The sequence below is a fragment of the Palaemon carinicauda genome, chromosome 27, assembly GCF_036898095.1.
Source record: "Palaemon carinicauda isolate YSFRI2023 chromosome 27, ASM3689809v2, whole genome shotgun sequence".
In the NCBI taxonomy this organism is placed as follows: domain Eukaryota; kingdom Metazoa; phylum Arthropoda; class Malacostraca; order Decapoda; family Palaemonidae; genus Palaemon; species Palaemon carinicauda.
The window spans coordinates 16,660,180-16,682,679 of NC_090751.1; the positions used below are offsets into that span (position 1 = coordinate 16,660,180).

Genomic DNA, 22,500 nt, shown 5'->3' on the forward strand with positions numbered 1-22,500 from the left:
AATATTAATATTATGCTTTTTACTTGATTTATTTAGTAAAGGCTGAATTATGTTATACCATTTCTTTGCCTTGCTTGAAGCAGTTTCATATATAATAAAAGAATGCTTACCGCAGAAGAGCAGTCCCTTCATCATTTTGTATGGATGGAGTGTGTCGAGATGAGGAAAGCCAGAAGGATTGTGATGCTGATGATGGAGTTTGGATCAGCTTTTATACTGGTCTAGTGGGGCCTATTTCTTTGCCCTGCCCACCGGACGACCTCTTGAGGGTCGTTCACCAGACTTCATCACGTTCAATATAAATTTAGTTCATGGGAGAAATAGCGATTTACTCTGTAAGGTTTTGCTGTTCAATTTTATTTGATTTTAAAGTAAAATTAGGTTGCTGGAGATCATGCTATTATTTTGTTTATTTCCCCATTAATTTTTCTTAAAGATTGCCTAAAAATGCTGTGTTTAGTTCGTGTGCAGTGTACAAAAGTGTTTTTTTTTTTGCCAAGATTATGTAAAAAAATTTTGCCTCTAAAATTTAGATATTCAATTTTAATTATTTTTGGTTGTGGCTACTCTTTTTTTATTATTTCCTTTTCTTACAGAGTGCATTATTTGAAAGTTGTTCATTACGTTTAATCCACAGAAAGGTAAAACTCTTCCCTTATCCATTTCAGCCTTTATATTTCTTATTGATGTAGGTTTGACTTTTGTATATTAATTTAGTATACATTCTCTTGTATTGGAATAATATCCTTATTGTTATATTTGTAAACAAACGGGTCATTACTTTGACTTTTACTAGCTTTTCAAGCTACTTTCTTAATTCGTTAAATAAATAATAATTTATTGAAGATATTATCCCCCACACCTGTCCGCCCAAAAAAAAAAAAAACGTTTTTTCTTTCCTTTCGCTGAGGTTGCAGGCAATATTCTTTACCTTCATAAACTTTCCATGTATTTACATCAATTCGTTACAGCGGAGGTGGTCTGATTAGCGATTAACATCAGTAACGGTGTTTTTGTTGTGGTGATGCACACCAAGGCTGTTCTAGATTTCGTCTTTGCCTTTATGAGAACCTGATTTTAATCTTACTCCTGTTTGTTTTCGGGAATGCTTTTATTTTATTGGTTGTTAATGTTTTAATGCTATTACTTTTCATTGTGGCTTCGGTCTGACTAGCTCTTAAGATTGTTAATAATTAATTGGTAATAGAACGTTACAGTTTCCCAGATATTTAGAAGATCTCGGAAGGTAAAATTGCCCCATTTGTTTTATATACTCAAGCAGAGGCTGTCATCTATATGCTGATAGGTAAAGAGCGAGAGTTATCCTGGAATTTGATAATCCAGAGCTGGAGGCTGTTTTAAATCATGTCGCCAACATTGTTTTTTTTCTTCTTTTGAAAGGTTACTGTGGAAACAAGAGGCTGTGTTAATCTTTCAGTTCTCAGCATGCCATTTCCACCTTGACCCTGAGGCAACAGAATCGAAATTATCTGATCGAGTCAACAGTTATAAAATACTTTTATGGATTTGCGTTTGTTGGATTTTAAAGTGTATTCTGTGCGAGTGATTATTATTATTTCAGTTCTTTTTTTTATCTTTTATATTACCATTTTATTTCGATGGATTGTGTTTTTTAGCGTAGTTGTTGATATCGTTAATTTTCTTGTATCGAATATCTATTGTTTTTCTGATCATCTATAGATACTGTTTCAAACATGCATTAAAATATACTACTTGAAGAAAACTCCATACGCATATAAGAATCTTGGTTATTAAAAATCCACTTATATAGGTTGTTAATTTTAAAAAAAATATTGAATGTTTTACACTTTTGAGAAGTGCTTCTTAAGCTGGAGAATAAAGTTTCACACTGTTTCTAAGGCAAATTAAAAACATATGACAACTACAAAGCAAAAGTAATTAAACATCTATAGTAGCAGTCGAAGCTAAAACAGCGGATTAAAAGGGTCTGGAAGATTTTCTAACGAGTGAACGGTCTTCATGTTAAAATAGGTAGTCCCCGAGTAACTGGACATTTTGTAGCCCATGTCGCAATCTCACCTATCATCTTGGTGGCGGTCTATTTTCTTTGGTATTGCTATCCTGCAACATTTCTTTAGGCAAGGGGTTACGCCGGAGAATATAAAGAAGCTGCGAAAATACGAGGATTCCTGTAAGAAACATCGACGTCACCAAGGCAATCGTTTCCAATGAAAACACACACACACACACACACACACACACACACACACACACACACACACACACACACACACATATATATATATATATATATATATATATATATATATATATATATATATATTAATACATGATCTTTAGAATTTGAGTTTAATGAAAAATTGAAAAAAGCCAATCAGATAATGGCCAGGTTAAGTAAAATTTGCAAATCAAGACGCCAGAAATTTCATTTAAAAATCAGGCTATATATCAGTTCAGTGAGATCGGTGTTACTGTATGGACATGAGTCGTGGTATAACAATGAAAAAATATCCAACAGATTTTGTAGATATAAGAACAAAGCCCTCAGAAGAATCTTGGGAGTTAAATAGCAGGGCAGTCTTAGAAATAAAACTATAAGAGCGATTACTAGTGCCATAAGTGGGTGAGATCATGGTGAGGGGTCAATGGATATGGTTTGGGGATGATCTCTCTCCCCAAGAGAGATTATTTCACCAAACTTTCTGTTGAGCTCCATGAGAAACAAGATGAATTGGAGGACCTAGACTACGTGGATGAGGATTATAGAACGTGAAGTGATGATGATGATGAATATAGATGTATTGATTTAAAAGCTCAAGATAGAGACGACTGGCGAAATCTAACCGAGGCCCTTTGTGTCAATAGGTATTGGAGGAGATTATATATATACATACATATAATATATATATATATATATATATATATATATATATATATATATATATATATATATCTTTGTGTGTATATACACACATATGTATGTATATATACCATCATCATTAACCATTATTATTGGTCCATTGCAGAACAAAGGCCTCAGACATGTCCTTCCACTTGTTTCTGTTTATGGTGTTTCTATACCAGTCTATACCCGCAAACTTAGTTCGTCAATCCCTTGTCTACTCCTTCTCCTGCTTCTTTTGCAGTCTCTTAGGGACCCATTCTGTTATTGTTAACCTCCATCTATTATCCGTCATTCTCATTATATGTCCTGCCCCATGTCCATTTAATTTTCTTACATGTTAGAATATCCTCTTCTTTCGTTCGGTATCCATGGTGCTTTCCTTCCTTCTGTTTCTTAGTGTTATTCCCATGATAATTCTTTCCATATCTCTCAAGTTATAACTAGCTTATGTTCTCAAGGTATAGAGATGCTCAAAGTTATTGATGCCTAAGTTAAAACTGGTAGGCCCACCTGTCATGTATTGAGAATATGCTGCCTGTCGTAGGTACGTATACTCATTAAAAATATCTAGATCTTCGTCCATAGCTCTTATTTGTTATAACTGCATTTTTATTGAACATTATCTTAGTTATACTATTAATGTTCAGTCCCACATTCCTGGTTTCTCTTCAAATCTTCTATCATCTTTTGTAATTCCTCCCATTATATATATATATATATATATATATATATATATATATATATATATATATATATATATATATATATATATATATATTTATATATATATATATATATATATATATATATATATATATATATATATTTATTTATCATAATCATCATCATCAACATCTACGCCTATTGACGCAAAGGGCCTCGGTTGGATTTCGCTAGTCGTCTCTATCTTGAGCTTTTAATTCAATACTTCTCCATTCATCATCTCCTACTTAGTGCTTCATAGTCATCAGCCATGGAGGCGTGGGTCTTACAACTCTTCTAGTGCCTTGTGGAGTCCAGCTGAACGTTTGGTGAACTAATCTCTCTCTTCTCACTACCCAAGAGAAATTAATCTACCAAACGTTTAACTGATTCTACAAAACACTATAAGAGTCGGAAGACCCAGGCTTACATGGCTGAGGGCTATGGAGCATAAAGTATATGATGAATTGAGAAGTTATGAGTTAAAAGGCCAAGATAAAGAGACATCTGGCGAAATCAAATCGAGGCCCTTTGCGTCAATAGGCGTAGGAGATGATGATATATGTATACTTATATATATGTATTGCATATATTCATATATATATATATATATATATATATATATATATATATATATATATATATATATATATGTATATATATTCGTATATATATATATATATATATATTCATATATATATATATATATATATATATATATATATATATATATATATGTATATATATTCGTATATATATATATATATATATATTCATATATATATATATATATATATATATATATATATATATATATATATATATATATATATTCATATATATATATATATTCATATATATATATTCATATATATATATATATATATATATATATATATATATATATATATATATATATGTAATATATATAAACATAAATATTTATATGTATATATAATACACACATATATAGATGTGTATATATACATGTATGTATATATGTGTGTGTTTGTGTTTGTGTGTGCGTGTTAGAACTTGGAACTTCGATCTATTCTTTAAGTATCACTTAATGACGGTAGTAGGTTATTGGTTTATTTTATGAACGGAGATGTTTTGGTTAACGAAAATAAAGAGATTATGGCATACTTTTATTTTAACAAAATAGACATAATATTCTTATAAGACGAATTATCATTTAAAAAACTTAGCTTTCCCATTAGGAATAAAATTTGTATCATCACGTATTGGGAAAAGTTCATTTTGTAAGGTGAAGTAAAGAAGAGAAGGCGGTTAAAAGGGGGCTCCATATGCTCCAGAAGGAGCTGGTGGTTTCCCATAGCCGTTACCATTGCTGTTGTGCTTTCCATAAGGATCATAAGGGACGACTCCGATGAGTTCATTGACAGAGTAGAAGGACTCGGCATCAGCACAGTCGAAGTTGAACCACCAATCACAGACGAGGTACTGTTGGTTGAAGATGGTTCCGTTGGGGCAGAGGAAGGAGTCCTGCTGGCGGCGTCCATTGGGTCTGTCCTGGCAGATGTGGAAGACCTGGCAGCCTGCTTCAGCGTCAGTGTCGGCGTAATATCCAGGGACATTCTGGGCGTTGCAGTCGAATCCAGTGTCAGGGACAGAGGCCAAGATAGGATAGTCCTCTCCAGGGACGCCGCCTCCTGGGATGTTCTGTGCAAGGGCAGCAATGGCAGGATCTACGCCGTAGCCATTTCTAGGTGGTCCATAGGAATTGCTGGGAGGACCATAGCTATTGCTGGGAGGGCGGTTATCAGCAGAAACGGCTCCGAGAAAGACTGTGAAAGCATTTTGTTTTTCAAGCAAACTTAAAGAACATTTATGGAGTATTTTTATATAAGGATTTCAATGAAAAGATTGTGATAGATGATGTAGAGAGAGAGAGAGAGAGAGAGAGAGAGAGAGAGAGAGAGAGAGAGAGAGAGAGAGAGAGAGAGAGAGAGAGAGAGTTATCTTATGTCACCCTTAATAATATGAAAAAGTTTCGCGGTTGTAGATTACTCAATTTGAATGAATTTTAATCCATTTTGAAATTGAATATAAATATTATGCTTTTTACTTGATTTATTTATTAGTCTGAATTATATTATCCCATTTCTTTGCTTTGCTTGAAGCAGTTTCATATATAATAAAAGATGCTTACCGCAGAAGAGCAGTCCCTTCATCATTTTGTGTGGATGGAGTGTGTCGAGATGAGGAAAGCCAGAAGGATTGTGATGCTGTTGATGGAGTTTGGATCAGCTTTTATACTGGTCTAGTGGGGCCTCTTTCCTTGCCCTGCCCACCGGACGACCTCTTGAGGGTCGTTCACCAGACTTCATCACGTTCAATATAGTTCATGGAAGAAATAGCGATTTACTCTGTAAGGTTTTGCTGTTCGCATTTCTTTGATTTGAAAGGAAAATTAGGTTGCTGGAGATCATGCTATTATTTTGTTTATTTGCTCATTAATTTTTCTTAAAGATTGCCTAAATATGATGCGTCTAGTTCGTGTGCAGTCTACAATTTTTTTTTGTTATGCTAAGATTATGTAAAAAAAAAAAAATGGCCTTTAAAGTTTAGATATTCATTGTTGATTATTTTTACTTGCGGCTACACTTTTTATTATTACCTTTTCTTGCACAGTGCATTATTTGAAAGTTGTCCATTTCAGCCTTTATATTTCTTATTGATGTAGGTTTGACTTTTGGATATTAATTTAGTATACATTCTTTTGTATTGTAATAATATCCTTATTGTTATATTTGTAAACAAACGGGTCATTACTTTGACTTTTATTAGCTTTCCAAGTTACTCTCTTAATTCGTTATATAAATGATAATTAATTGAAGATATCCCCCACACCTACCCCTCAAAAAACACTTTTCTTTCCTTTCGCTGAGGTTGCAAGCAACATTCTTTACCTTCATAAACTTTTCATGTATTTACATCAATTCGTTACAGCGGTGGTGGTTTGATTAGCGATTAACATCAGTAACGGTGTTTTTGTTGTGGTGATGCACACCAAGGCTGTTCTAGATTTCGTCTTTGCCTTTATGTGAACGTGATTGGAATCTTTCATATGAGTATGTTTTCAGGAATGCTTCTATTTTATTGGTTATTAATGTCTTGATGCTATTACTTTTCATTGTGGCTTCGGTCTGAGTAGCTCTTAAGATTGTAAATAATTAATTGGTAATAGAACGTTACAGTTTCCCAGATATTTAGAAGATCTCGGAAGGTAAAATTGCCCCATTTGTTTTATATACTCAAACAGAGGCTGTCATCTATTTGCTGATAGGTGAAGAGCGAGAGTTATCTTGGAATTTAATAATCCAGAGCTGGAGGCTGTGTTAACTCATGTCGCCAACATTGGTTTGGTTTTTTTTTTTTTTTTTTTTTTTTTTTTTTTGATAGGTTACTATGGAAACTAGAGGCTGTGTTAATCTTTCAGTTCTTAGCATGTCGTTTCCACCTTGACCCTGAGGCAACAGAATCGAAATTCACTGGTCGAGTCAACAGTTATAAAATGCTTTTTATGGATTTGCGTTTGTTGGATTTTAAAGTGTATTCTGTGTGAGGGATGATTATTATTTCAGTTCCTTTTTATCTTTTATATTACCATTTTAATTAGATAGATTGTTTACCGTTTATATTGCCGTTTATTATTTTTGGCCTGGTTTTGTGTTTTTTAGCGTAGTTGTTGGGACAGCGATTTCGTTGATTTTCTTGTATCGAATATCTATTGTTTTTCTGATCATCTATAGACACTATTTCAAATATAGATGATGATAGACTACTTGAAGAAAACACCATACGCATATAAGAATGGGTTATTAAAAATCCAATTATATACGCAGTTTATTTAAAAAAAAAAAACATTGAAGGTTTTACACTTTTTTGAGAAAAACTTCAGCTGAAGAATAAAGTTTCACAATGTTTCAAAGGCAAATTGAAATCATATGACAACTACAAAGCAAAAGTAATTAAACATCTATAGTAGCAGTCGAAGCTAAGACAGCGGATTTAAAAGGACTGGCAGTTTTTCTAACGAGTGAACGGTCATCATGTTAAAATAGGTAGTCCCCGAGTAACTGGACATTTTGTAGCCTATGTCGCATTCTCACTTATTGTCTTGGTGGCGGTTTATCTTCTTTGGTGTTGCTATCCTGCAATATTTCTTTAGGCAGATGGTTACGCTGGAGAATAAAAAGAAGCTGCGAAAATATGAGGATTCCTGTAAGAAACATTGACGTCACCAAGGCAATCGTTTCTAATGAAAACAAGCACAGAAACACACACACACACACACATTATATATATATATATATATATATATATATATATATATATATATATATATATATATATATATATATATATATATTAATACAGGATCTTTAGAATTTGAGTTTAATGAAAAATTGAAAAAAGCAAATCAGATAAGGGCCAGGTTATGTAAAATTTGGGAATCAAAACGCCTGAAAGTTCATATGAAAATCAGACTATATATCAGTTCAGTGAGATCGGTGTTACTAAATGGATATGAGTCGTGGTATAACAATGAAACAATATCCAACAGATTTTTTAGATTTGAGAACAATTACACACATATGTATGTGTATATACCATCATCATTAACCATTATTAATCCATTGCAGAACAAAGGCCTCAGACATATCCTTCCACTAGTTTCTGTTTATGGTCTTTCTATGCCATTCTATACCCGCAAACTTTCTTAGTTCGTCAATCCCTTGTCTATTCCTTCCCCTGCTTCTTTTGCAGTCCCTTAGGGACCCATTCTGTTATTCTTAACCTCCACCTATTATCCGTCATTCTCATTACATATCCTGCCCCATGTCCATTATGTTTCTTACCTGTTAGAATAACCTTCATTCTAGTTTGGTATCGTATCCATGGTGCTTTCTTTCTGTTTCTTAGTGTTATTCCCATGATGATTCTTTCCATATCTCTCAAGTTATATCTAGCTTATGTTTTCAAGGTATAGAGATGCTCAAAGTTATTGCTGCCTAAGTTAAAACTGGTAGGCCCACCTGTCATGTATTGAGAACACGCTGTCTGTCCTAGGTACGTATATTTATTAAAAATATCTAGATGTTCGTCCATAACTCTTATTTGTTATAACTGCATTTTTATTGAACATTATCTTAGTTATACTATTAATGTTCAGTCCCACATTCTTGGTTTCTCTTCAAATCTTTTATCAACTTTTGTAATTCCTCCCATCATATATATATATATATATATATATATATATATATATATATATATATATATATATATACATGTATAATAAATATATATATATATATATGTATGTAAATATATATATATATATATATATATATATATATATATATATATATATATATATATATATATATATATATATATTTATCATAATCATCATCAACAACATTACGCCTATTGACACAAAGGGCCTCGGTTAGATTTCTCTAGTCGTCTCTATCTTGAGCTTTTAATTCAATACTTCTCCATTTATCATCTCCTAATTAGTGCTTCATAGTCATCAGGCATGTAGTCCTGGGTCTTACAACTCTTCTAGTGCCTCGTGGAGTCCAGCTGAACGTTTGGTGAACTAATCTCTCTCTTTTCACTCCCCAAGAGAAATTATTCTACCAAACGTTTAATCTACAAAGCACTATAAGAGTCGGAAGACCAAGGCTTACATGGCTGAGGACTATGGAGCATGAAGTATATGATGAATTGAGAAGTAACGAGTTAAAAGCTCAAGGTAAAGAGACGTCTGGCGAAATCAAATCGAGGCCCTTTTGTGTCAATAGGCGTAGGAGATGATGATGATGATATATGTATACTTATGTATATGTATTGTTTATATTGTGGGTGTTAGAACCTCGATTTACTCTTTAAGTATCATTCAATGGCGGTAGTAGGTTATAGGTTTATGTTATGAACGGAGATGTTTTGGTTAACGAAAATAAAGAGATTATGGCATACTTTTATTTAAACAAAATAGACATAATATTCTTATAAGACGAATTATCATTTAAAAAACTTAGTTTTCCCATTAGGAATAAAATTTGTATCATCACGTATTGGGAAAAGTTCATTTTGTAAGGTGAAGTAAAGAAGAGAAGGCGGTTAAAAGGGGGCTCCATATGCTCCAGAAGGAGCTGGTGGTTTCCCATAGCCGTTACCATTGCTGTTGTGCTTTCCATAGGGATCATAAGGGACGACTCCGATGAGTTCATTGACAGAGTAGAAGGACTCGGCATCAGCACAGTCGAAGTTGAACCACCAATCACAGACGAGGTACTGTTGGTTGAAGATGGTTCCGTTGGGGCAGAGGAAGGAGTCCTGCTGGCGGCGTCCATTGGGTCTGTCCTGGCAGATGTGGAAGACCTGGCAGCCTGCTTCAGCGTCAGTGTCGGCGTAATATCCAGGGACATTCTGGGCGTTGCAGTCGAATCCAGTGTCAGGGACAGAGGCCAAGATAGGATAGTCCTCTCCAGGGACGCCGCCTCCTGGGATGTTCTGTGCAAGGGCAGCAATGGCAGGATCTACGCCGTAGCCATTTCTAGGTGGTCCATAGGAATTGCTGGGAGGACCATAGCTATTGCTGGGAGGGCGGTTATCAGCAGAAACGGCTCCGAGAAAGACTGTGAAAGCATTTTGTTTTTCAAGCAAACTTAAAGAACATTTATGGAGTATTTTTATATAAGGATTTCAATGAAAAGATTGTTTTAGAGAGAGAGAGAGAGAGAGAGAGAGAGAGAGAGAGAGAGAGAGAGAGAGAGAGAGAGAGAGAGAGAGAGAGAGAGAGAGAGAGAGAGAGAGAGAGAGTTATTAAATGAATTTTAATCCATTTTGAAATTGAATATAAATATTATGCTTTTTACTTGATTTATTTATTAGTCTGAATTATATTATTCCATTTCTTTGCTTTGCTTGAAGCAGTTTCATATATAATAAAAGATGCTTACCGCAGAAGAGCAGTCCCTTCATCATTTTGTGTGGATGGAGTGTGTCGAGATGAGGAAAGCCAGAAGGATTGTGATGCTGATGATGGAGTTTGGATCAGCTTTTATACTGGTCTAGTGGGGCCTCTTTCCTTGCCCTGCCCACATGACGACCTCTTGACGGTCGTTCACCAGACTTCACCACGTTCAATATAGATTTAGTTCATGGAAGAAAGAGCGATTTACTCTGTGAGGCTTTGCTGCTCGCATTTCTTTGATTTTAAAGGAAAATTAGGTTGCTGGAGTTCATGCTATAGTTTTGTTTATTTGCCCATTAATTTTCCTTAACGATTGCCTAAAAATGTTGTTTTTAATTTTAGATCAGTCTACAAAAGTGTTTTGTTTTTACAAAGATTATGTAAAAAAAAAAAATTGGCCTATAAAATTTAGATATTCATTGTCGATTATTTTTACTTGTGGCTACTCTTTTTATTATTACCTTTTCTTACACTGCATTATTTGAAAGTTGTCCATTTCAGCCTTTATATTTCTTATTGATGTAGGTTTGACTTTTGGATATTAATTTAGTATACATTCTCTTGTATTGGAATAATATCCTTATTGGTATATTTGTAAATAAACGGGTCATTATTTTGACTTTTATTAGCTTTCGAAGCTACTCTCTTAATTCGTTATATAAATAATTTATTGGAGATATCCCTCTCCTACCCCCCAAAAACGTTTGTCTTTCCTTTCGCTGAGATTGCAAGCAACATTCTTTACCTTCATAAACTTTCCATGTATTTACATCAATTCGTTACAGCGGTGGTGGTCTGATTAGCGATTAACATCAGTAACGGTGTTTTTGTTGTGGTGATGCACACCAAGGCTGTTCTAGATTTCGTCTTTGCCTTTATGTGAATCTGATTTTAATCTCACTCCTGTGTTGGTTTTTGGAATGCTTCTATTTTATTGGTTGTTAATATTTTAATGCTATTACTTTTCATTGTGGCTTCGGTCTGACTAGCTCTTAAGATTGTTAATAATTAATTGGTAATAGAACGTTACAGTTTCCCAGATATTTAGAAGATCTCGGAAGGTAAAATTGCCCCATTTGTTTTATATACTCAAGCAGAGGCTGTCATCTATATGCTGATAGGTAAAGAGCGAGAGTTATCCTGGAATTTGATAATCCAGAGCTGGAGGCTTTTTTAAATCATGTCGCCAACATTGTTTTTTTCTTCTTTTGAAAGGTTACTGTGGAAACAAGAGGCTGTGTTAATCTTTCAGTTCTCAGCATGCCATTTCCACCTTGACCCTGAGGCAACAGAATCGAAATTATCTGATCGAGTCAACAGTTATAAAATACTTTTATGGATTTGCGTTTGTTGGATTTTAAAGTGTATTCTGTGCGAGTGATTATTATTATTTCAGTTCTTTTTTTTATCTTTTATATTACCATTTTATTTCGATGGATTGTGTTTTTTAGCGTAGTTGTTGATATCGTTAATTTTCTTGTATCGAATATCTATTGTTTTTCTGATCATCTATAGATACTGTTTCAAACATGCATTAAAATATACTACTTGAAGAAAACTCCATACGCATATAAGAATCTTGGTTATTAAAAATCCACTTATATAGGTTGTTAATTTTAAAAAAAATATTGAATGTTTTACACTTTTGAGAAGTGCTTCTTAAGCTGGAGAATAAAGTTTCACACTGTTTCTAAGGCAAATTAAAAACATATGACAACTACAAAGCAAAAGTAATTAAACATCTATAGTAGCAGTCGAAGCTAAAACAGCGGATTAAAAGGGTCTGGAAGATTTTCTAACGAGTGAACGGTCTTCATGTTAAAATAGGTAGTCCCCGAGTAACTGGACATTTTGTAGCCCATGTCGCAATCTCACCTATCATCTTGGTGGCGGTCTATTTTCTTTGGTATTGCTATCCTGCAACATTTCTTTAGGCAAGGGGTTACGCCGGAGAATATAAAGAAGCTGCGAAAATACAAGGATTCCTGTAAGAAACATCGACGTCACCAAGGCAATCGTTTCCAATGAAAACACACACACACACACACACACACACACACACACACACACACACACACATATATATATATATATATATATATATATATATATATATATATATATATATATATATATATATATATATATATATATATATATATTAATACATGATCTTTAGAATTTGAGTTTAATGAAAAATTGAAAAAAGCCAATCAGATAATGGCCAGGTTAAGTAAAATTTGCAAATCAAGACGCCAGAAATTTCATTTAAAAATCAGGCTATATATCAGTTCAGTGAGATCGGTGTTACTGTATGGACATGAGTCGTGGTATAACAATACAAAAATATCCAACAGATTTTGTAGATATAAGAACAAAGCCCTCAGAAGAATCTTGGGAGTTAAATAGCAGGGCAGTCTTAGAAATAAAACTATAAGAGCGATTACTAGTGCCATAAGTGGGTGAGATCATGGTGAGGGGTCAATGGATATGGTTTGGGGATGATCTCTCTCCCCAAGAGAGATTATTTCACCAAACTTTCTGTTGAGCTCCATGAGAAACAAGATGAATTGGAGGACCTAGACTACGTGGATGAGGATTATAGAACGTGAAGTGATGATGATGATGAATATAGATGTATTGATTTAAAAGCTCAAGATAGAGACGACTGGCGAAATCTAACCGAGGCCCTTTGTGTCAATAGGTATTGGAGGAGATTATATATATACATACATATATAATATATATATATATATATATATATATATATATATATATATATATATATATATATATATATATATATATATATATATATCTTTGTGTATATACACACATATGTATGTATATATACCATCATCATTAACCATTATTATTGGTCCATTGCAGAACAAAGGCCTCAGACATGTCCTTCCACTTGTTTCTGTTTATGGTGTTTCTATACCAGTCTATACCCGCAAACTTAGTTCGTCAATCCCTTGTCTACTCCTTCTCCTGCTTCTTTTGCAGTCTCTTAGGGACCCATTCTGTTATTGTTAACCTCCATCTATTATCCGTCATTCTCATTATATGTCCTGCCCCATGTCCATTTAATTTTCTTACATGTTAGAATATCCTCTTCTTTCGTTCGGTATCCATGGTGCTTTCCTTCCTTCTGTTTCTTAGTGTTATTCCCATGATAATTCTTTCCATATCTCTCAAGTTATAACTAGCTTATGTTCTCAAGGTATAGAGATGCTCAAAGTTATTGATGCCTAAGTTAAAACTGGTAGGCCCACCTGTCATGTATTGAGAATATGCTGCCTGTCGTAGGTACGTATACTCATTAAAAATATCTAGATCTTCGTCCATAGCTCTTATTTGTTATAACTGCATTTTTATTGAACATTATCTTAGTTATACTATTAATGTTCAGTCCCACATTCCTGGTTTCTCTTCAAATCTTCTATCATCTTTTGTAATTCCTCCCTATATATATATATATATATATATATATATATATATATATATATATATATATATATATATATATATATTTATATATATATATATATATATATATATATATATATATATATATATATATATATTTATTTATTTATCATAATTATCATCATCAACATCTACGCCTATTGACGCAAAGGGCCTCGGTTGGATTTCGCTAGTCGTCTCTATCTTGAGCTTTTAATTCAATACTTCTCCATTCATCATCTCCTACTTAGTGCTTCATAGTCATCAGCCATGGAGGCGTGGGTCTTACAACTCTTCTAGTGCCTTGTGGAGTCCAGCTGAACGTTTGGTGAACTAATCTCTCTCTTCTCACTACCCAAGAGAAATTAATCTACCAAACGTTTAACTGATTCTACAAAACACTATAAGAGTCGGAAGACCCAGGCTTACATGGCTGAGGGCTATGGAGCATAAAGTATATGATGAATTGAGAAGTTATGAGTTAAAAGGCCAAGATAAAGAGACATCTGGCGAAATCAAATCGAGGCCCTTTGCGTCAATAGGCGTAGGAGATGATGATATATGTATACTTATATATATGTATTGCATATATTCATATATATATATATATATATATATATATATATATATATATATATATATATATATATATGTATATATATATATATATTCGTATATATATATATATATATATATATATATATATATATATATTCATATATATATATATATATATATATATATATATATATATATATATATATATATATATATATATATATTCATATATATATATTCATATATATATATATTCATATATATATATATATATATATATATATATATATATATATATATATATATATATATATGTAATATATATAAACATATATATTTATATGTATATATAATACACACATATATAGATGTGTATATATACATGTATGTATATATGTGTGTGTGTGTGTTTGTGTTTGTGTGTGCGTGTTAGAACTTGGAACTTCGATCTATTCTTTAAGTATCACTTAATGACGGTAGTAGGTTATTGGTTTATTTTATGAACGGAGATGTTTTGGTTAACGAAAATAAAGAGATTATGGCATACTTTTATTTTAACAAAATAGACATAATATTCTTATAAGACGAATTATCATTTAAAAAACTTAGCTTTCCCATTAGGAATAAAATTTGTATCATCACGTATTGGGAAAAGTTCATTTTGTAAGGTGAAGTAAAGAAGAGAAGGCGGTTAAAAGGGGGCTCCATATGCTCCAGAAGGAGCTGGTGGTTTCCCATAGCCGTTACCATTGCTGTTGTGCTTTCCATAAGGATCATAAGGGACGACTCCGATGAGTTCATTGACAGAGTAGAAGGACTCGGCATCAGCACAGTCGAAGTTGAACCACCAATCACAGACGAGGTACTGTTGGTTGAAGATGGTTCCGTTGGGGCAGAGGAAGGAGTCCTGTTGGCGGCGTCCACTGAGCCTGTCCTGGCAGATGTGGAAGACCTGGCAGCCAGCTTCAGCGTCAGTGTCGGCGTAATATCCAGGGACATTCTGGGCGTTGCAGTCGAATCCAGTGTCAGGGACAGAGGCCAAGATAGGATAGTCCTCTCCAGGGACGCCGCCTCCTGGGATGTTCTGTGCAAGGGCAGCAATGGCAGGATCTACGCCGTAGCCATTTCTAGGTGGTCCATAGGAATTGCTGGGAGGACCATAGCTATCGCTGGGAGGGCGGTTATCAGCAGAAACGGCTCCGAGAAAGACTGTGAAAGCATTTTGTTTTTCAAGCAAACTTAAAGAACATTTATGGAGTATTTTTATATAAGGATTTCAATGAAAAGATTGTGATAGATGATGTAGAGAGAGAGAGAGAGAGAGAGAGAGAGAGAGAGAGAGAGAGAGAGAGAGAGAGAGAGAGAGAGAGAGAGAGAGAGTTATCTTATGTTACCCTTAATAATATGAAAAAGTTTCGCGGTTGTAGATTACTCAATTTGAATGAATTTTAATCCATTTTGAAATTGAATATAAATATTATGCTTTTTACTTGATTTATTTATTAGTCTGAATTATATTATCCCATTTCTTTGCTTTGCTTGAAGCAGTTTCATATATAATAAAAGAATGCTTACCGCAGAAGAGCAGTCCCTTCATCATTTTGTGTGAGTATGGATGGAGTGTGTCGAGATGAGGAAAGCCAGAAGGATTGTGATGCTGATGATGGAGTTTGGATCAGCTTTTATACTGGTCTAGTGGGGCCTCTTTCCTTGCCCTGCCCACCGGACGACCTCTTGAGGGTCGTTCACCAGACTTCATTACGTTCAATATAGTTCATGGAAGAAATAGCGATTTACTCTGTAAGGTTTTGCTGTTCGCATTTCTTTGATTTGAAAGGAAAATTAGGTTGCTGGAGATCATGCTATTATTTTGTTTATTTGCTCATTAATTTTTCTTAAAGATTGCCTAAATATGATGCGTCTAGTTCGTGTGCAGTCTACAATTTTTTTTTTGTTATGCTAAGATTATGTAAAAAAAAAAAAATTCCTTTAAAATTTAGATATTCATTGTTGTTTATTTTTACTTGTGGCTACTCTTTTTATTATTACCTTTTCTTACACATTGCATTATTTGAAAGTTGTCCATTTTAGCCTTTATATTTCTTATTGATATAGGTTTGACTTTTGGATATTAATTTAGTATACATTCTCTTGTATTGGAATAATATCCTTATTGTTATATTTGTAAACAAAAGGGTCATTATTTTGATTTTTATTAGCTTTCCAAGCTACTCTCTTAATTCGTTATATAAATGATAATTTATTGAAGATATCCCCCACACCTACCCCTTAAAAAACACTTGTCTTTCCTTTCGCTGAGATTGCAAGCAACATTCTTTACCTTCATAAACTCTCCATGTATTTACATGAATTCGTTATAGCGGAGGTGGTCTGATTACCGATTACCATCAGTAACGGTGTTTTTGTTGTGGTGATACACAACAAGGCTGTTCTAGATATCGTCTTTGCCTTTATGTGAATCTGATTTTAATCTTACTCCTGTGTATGTTTTCGGGAATGCTTCTATTTTATTGGTTGTTAATATTTTAATGCTATTACTTTCCATTGTGGCTTCGGTCTGACTAGCTCTTAAGATTGTTAATAATTAATTGGTAATAGAACGTTACAGATTCCCAGATATTTAGAAGATGTCGGAAGGTAAAATTGCCCCATTTGTTTTGTATACTCAAGCAGAGGCTGTCATCTATTTGCTGATAGGTGAAGAGCGAGAGTTATCCTGGAATTTAATAATCCAGAGTTGGAGGCTGTGTTAACTCATGTCGCCAACATTGTTTTTTTTTTCTTTTGAAGGTTTACTGTGGAAGCAAGAGGCTGCGTTAATCTTTCAGTTCTCAGAATGGCGTTTCCACCTTGACCCTGAGGCAACTGAATCGAAATTCAATGATCGAGTCAACAGTTATAAAATACTTTTATTGATTTGTGTTTGTTGGATTTTAAAGTGTATTCTGTGTGAGTGATTATTATTATTTCAGTTCTTTTTTTTATCTTTTATATCACCATTTTATTTCGATGGATTGTTTACCGTTTATATTGCCGTTTGTTGTCTTTGGCCTGGATTTGTGTTTTTTAGCGTAGTTGTTGGGACAGCGATTTCGTTAATTTTCTTGTATAGAATATCTATTGTTTTTCTGATCATCTATAGATACTGTTTCAAACATAGATTAAAATAGACTACTTGAAGAAAACATCATACGCATATAAGAATGGGTTACTAAAAATCCACTTATATAGATTGTTTATTTAAAAAGATATGTAAGGTTTTACACTTTTTTGAGAAGAACTTCAGCTGAAGAATGAAGTTTCACAATGTTTCAATACAAATTAAAAACATGACAACTACAAAGCAAAATTAATTAAACATCTATAGTAGCAGTCGAAGCTAAAACAGCGGATTGAAGGGACTGGCAGATTTTCTAACAAGTGAACGGTCTTCATGTTGAAATAGGTAGTCGCCGAGTAACTGGACATTTTGTAGCCTATGTCGCATTCTCACCTATCGTCTTGGTGGCGGTCTATTTTCTTTGGTGTTGCTATCCTGCAACATTTCTTTTGGCAGGGGGTTACGCCGCATAATATAAAGAAGCTGCGAAAATACGAGGATTCTTGTAAAAAACATTGAAGTCACCAAGGCAATCGTTTTCAATGAAAACGCGCGCACACACATATATAGATATACTGTATATATGTATAGATAGAGAGATATATTGATACAGGATCTTTAGAATTTGAGTTTAATGAAAAATTGAAAAAAGGAAATCAGATAATGGCCAGGATAAGTAAAATTTAGAAATCAAAATGCCTGAAATTTCATATAAAAATCAGGCTATATATCAGTTCAGTGAGATAGGTGTTACTATATGGACATGAGTCGTGGTATAACAATGAACAATATCCAACAGATTTTTTAGATTTGAGATCAAATACACTCATACATGTATGTATATATACCATCATCATTAACCATTATTAGTCCATTGCAGAACAAAGGCCTCAGACATGTCCTTCCACTAGTTTCTGTTTATGGTCTTTCTATGCCATTCTATACCCACAAACTTTCTCAGTTCGTCAATCCATTGTCTACTCCTTCCCCTGCTTCTTTTGCAGTCACTTAGGGACCCATTCTGTTATTCTTAACCTCCATCTATTATCCGTCATTCTCATTATGTGTCCTGCCCCATGTCCATTTATTTTTCTTACCTGTTAGAATATCCTTCACTTTCGTTCGGTATCGTATCCATGGTGCTCTCTTTATGTTTCTTAGTGTTATTCCCATGATGATTCTTTCCATAGCTTTCAAGTTATAACTAGTTTATGTTCTCAAGGTATACAGTAGAGATGCTCAAAGTTATTGATGCCTAAGTTACTGGTAGGCCCACCTGATTAAATACTTTTAATTTTAGAGAAAGTGGCATTTTACTTTTCATGATTTCATTTTGTTTATACAAGATCTCTACATCCCATGCTTATCTTTCATTTAATTTCACTGTCTTGTAATGAGGATACGCTATCTGTCTTAGGTACTTATATTCATTAAAAATATCTTGATGCTCGTCCATAACTCTTATTTGTTATAACTGCATTTTTATTGAACATTATCTTAGTTATACTAATGTTAATTTTCAGTCCCACATTCCTGGTTTCTCTTCAAATCTTTTATCATCTTTTGTAATTCCTCCCATATATATATATATATATATATATATATATATATATATATATATATATATATATATATATATATATATATATATATATATATACACATACATATATAATAAATATTTATATACGTATGTATATATGTATATTTATTTATTTATCATAATCATCATCATCAACATCTACGCCTATTGACGCAAAGGGCCTCGGTTGGATTTCGCTAGTCGTCTCTATCTTGAGCTTTCAATTCAATACTTCTCCATTTATCATCTCCTACTTAGTGCTTCATAGTCATCAGCCATGTAGGCGTGGGTCTTACAACTCTTCTAGTGCCTTTTGGAGTCCAGCTGAACGTTTGGTGAACTAATCTTTCTCTTCTCACTACCCAAGAGAAATTAATATACCAAACGTTTAACTGGCTCTACAAAGCACTATAAGAGTCGGAAGACCAAGGCTTACATGGCTGAGGACTATGGAGTATGAACTATATGATGAATTGAGAAGTAATGAGTTAAAAGCTCAAGATAAAGAGAAGTCTGGCGAAATCAAATCGAGGCCCTTTGTGTCAATAGGCGTAGGAGATGATGATAATGATATATGTATTCTTATATACATGTATTGTATATGTTCATATATATATATGTATATATATATATGTGTATATATATATATATATATATATATATATATATATATATATATATATAATACTTACATATATATATTATATATAAACAAAAATATTTATATGTACATATAATACACACATGTATATATATATATATATATATATATATATATATATATATATATATATATATATATATATATATATTTGTGTGTGTGTGTGCGTGTTACAACTTGGAACTTCGATCTACTCTTAAGTATTATTTAATGATGGTAGTAGGTTATAGGTTTATTTTATGAACGGAGATGTTTTGGTTAACGAAAATAAAGAGATTATGGCATACTTTTATTTAAACAAAATAGATATAATACTTTCATAAGACGAATTATCATTTAAAAAATTTAGTTTTCCCATTAGGAATAAAATTTGTATCATCACGTATTTGGAAAAGGTCATTTTGTAAGGTGAAGTAAAGTAGAGAAGGCGGTTAAAAGGGGGCTCCATATGCTCCAGAAGGAGCTGGTGGTTTCCCATAGCCGTTACCATTGCTATTGTGCTTTCCATAAGGATCATAAGGGACGACTCCGATGAGTTCATTGACAGAGTAGAAGGACTCGGCATCAGCGCAGTCGAAGTTGAACCACCAATCACAGACGAGGTACTGTTGGTTGAAGATGGTTCCGTTGGGGCAGAGGAAGGAATCCTGCTGGCGGCGTCCACTGGGTCTGTCCTGGCAGATGTGGAAGACCTGGCAGCCAGCTTCAGGGGCAGTATCGGCATAATATCCAGGGACATTCTGGGCGTTGCAGTCGAATCCGGTGTCAGGGACAGAGGCCAAGATAGGATAGTCCTCTCCAGGGACGCCGCCTCCTTGGATGTTCTGTGCTAGGGCAGCAATGGCAGGATCTACGCCGTAGCCATTTCTAGGTGGTCCATAGGAATTGCTGGGAGGACCATAGCTATTGCTGGGAGGGCGGTTATCAGCAGAAACAGCTCCGAGAATGACTGTGAAAGCATTTTGTTGTTCAAGCAAACTTCAAGAAAAGTTATGGAGTATTTTTATATAAGGATTTCAATGAAAAGATTGTGATAGATGATCTAGAGAGAGAGAGAGAGAGAGAGAGAGAGAGAGAGAGAGAGAGAGAGAGAGAGAGAGAGAGAGAGAGAGAGAGAGAGTTATTAAATGAATTTTAATCCATTTTGAAATTGAATATAAATATTATGCTTTTTACTTGATTTATTTATTAGTCTGAATTATATTATTCCATTTCTTTGCTTTGCTTGAAGCAGTTTCATATATAATAAAAGAATGCTTACCGCAGAAGAGCAGTCCCTTCATCATTTTGTGTGAGTATGGATGGAGTGTGTCGAGATGAGGAAAGCCAGAAGGATTGTGATGCTGATGATGGAGTTTGGATCAGCTTTTATACTGGTCTAGTGGGGCCTCTTTCCTTGCCCTGCCCACCGGACGACCTCTTGAGGGTCGTTCACCAGACTTCATCACGTTCAATATAGTTCATGGAAAAGAAAAGAGCGATTTACTCTGGAAGGCTTTGCTGTTTGCATTTCTTTTATTTGAAAGGAAAATTTGGTTGCTGGAGATCATGCTATTATTTTATTCATTTGCCCATTAATTTTTCTTAAAGATTGCCTAAAAATGATGCGTCTAGTTCGTGTGCAGTCTACAAATTTTTTTTTGTTATGCTAAGATTATGTAAAAAAAAAATTGGCCTTTAAAATTTAGATATTCATTGTTGATTATTTTTGCTTGTCATTATTACTTTCTTTACACAGTGCATTATTTGAAAGTTGTCCATTTCAGCCTTTATATTTTTTATTGATGTAGGTTTGACTTTTGGATATTAATATAGTATACATTCTCTTGTATTGGAATAATATCCTTATTACTATATTTGTAAACAATCGGCTCATTACTTTGAGTTTTTTTAGCTTTCCAAGATACTCTCTTAATTCGTTACATAAATAATAATTTATTGAAAATATTATCCCCCACACCTACCAACCAAAAATCGTTTGTCTTTCCTTTCGCCGAGGTTGCAAGCAACATTCTTTACCTTCATAAACTTTCCATGTATTTACCTTAATTCGTTACAGCGGTGGTGGTCTGATTAGCGATTAACATCAGTAACGGTGTTTTTGTTATGGTGATGCACACCAAGGCTGTTTTAGATTTCGTCTTTGCCTTTATATGAACCTGATAGGAATCTTACTCCTGTTTGTTTTCGGGAATGCTTCTATTTTATTGGTTGTTAATTTTTTAATGCTATTGTGGCTTCGGTCTGACTAGCTCCTAAGATTGTTAATAATTAATTGGTAATAGAACGCTACAGTTTCCCAGATATTTAGAAGATCTGGGAAGGTAAATTTGCCCCATTTGTTTTATATACTGAAGCAGAGGCTGTCATCTATTTGCTGATAGGTGAAGAGCAAGAGATATCCTTGAATTTAATAATCCAGAGCTGGAGGGTCCGTTAACTCATGACGCCAACATTTTTTTTTTTTTTTCTGAAAGATTACTGTGGA

At 33.7% G+C, this 22,500-nt stretch overlaps 5 protein-coding genes across 5 annotated transcripts in view; all 5 read right to left on the minus strand.

Annotated features, from left to right (window-relative positions):
• LOC137621110 (uncharacterized) overlaps positions 1–169 on the minus strand; it is a 916-nt gene extending 747 nt beyond the window's left edge. The window contains exon 1 of the mRNA XM_068351541.1: positions 111–169. Within this exon, the coding sequence (XP_068207642.1) occupies positions 111–135 (25 nt within the window). The 5' untranslated portion in view covers positions 136–169. The remainder of the gene's footprint in view (positions 1–110) is intronic.
• A 4,731-nt stretch (positions 170–4,900) lies between these two features.
• LOC137620566 (uncharacterized) lies at positions 4,901–5,842 on the minus strand. Its single transcript, XM_068350819.1, has 2 exons — positions 5,784–5,842; positions 4,901–5,418 (listed from the first exon to the last, which is right to left on the minus strand). Exons 1-2 carry the CDS (start codon positions 5,806–5,808, stop codon positions 4,901–4,903), a joined length of 543 nt encoding a protein of 180 aa, XP_068206920.1. The 5' UTR covers positions 5,809–5,842.
• Positions 5,843–9,763: 3,921 nt separating this feature from the next.
• LOC137620813 (uncharacterized) lies at positions 9,764–10,682 on the minus strand. Its single transcript, XM_068351262.1, has 2 exons — positions 10,606–10,682; positions 9,764–10,281 (listed from the first exon to the last, which is right to left on the minus strand). The coding sequence occupies exons 1-2, from the start codon at positions 10,628–10,630 to the stop codon at positions 9,764–9,766; spliced, it is 543 nt and encodes a 180-aa protein (XP_068207363.1). The 5' UTR covers positions 10,631–10,682.
• A 4,657-nt stretch (positions 10,683–15,339) lies between these two features.
• On the minus strand, positions 15,340–18,907 carry LOC137620814 (uncharacterized). The gene is made up of 2 exons (XM_068351263.1): positions 18,867–18,907; positions 15,340–15,886 (listed from the first exon to the last, which is right to left on the minus strand). Exons 1-2 carry the CDS (start codon positions 18,905–18,907, stop codon positions 15,340–15,342), a joined length of 588 nt encoding a protein of 195 aa, XP_068207364.1.
• Positions 18,908–20,425: 1,518 nt separating this feature from the next.
• LOC137621111 (uncharacterized) lies at positions 20,426–21,338 on the minus strand. The gene is made up of 2 exons (XM_068351542.1): positions 21,274–21,338; positions 20,426–20,961 (listed from the first exon to the last, which is right to left on the minus strand). The coding sequence occupies exons 1-2, from the start codon at positions 21,296–21,298 to the stop codon at positions 20,444–20,446; spliced, it is 543 nt and encodes a 180-aa protein (XP_068207643.1). The 5' UTR covers positions 21,299–21,338; the 3' UTR covers positions 20,426–20,443.
• Positions 21,339–22,500: the final 1,162 nt, after the last annotated feature.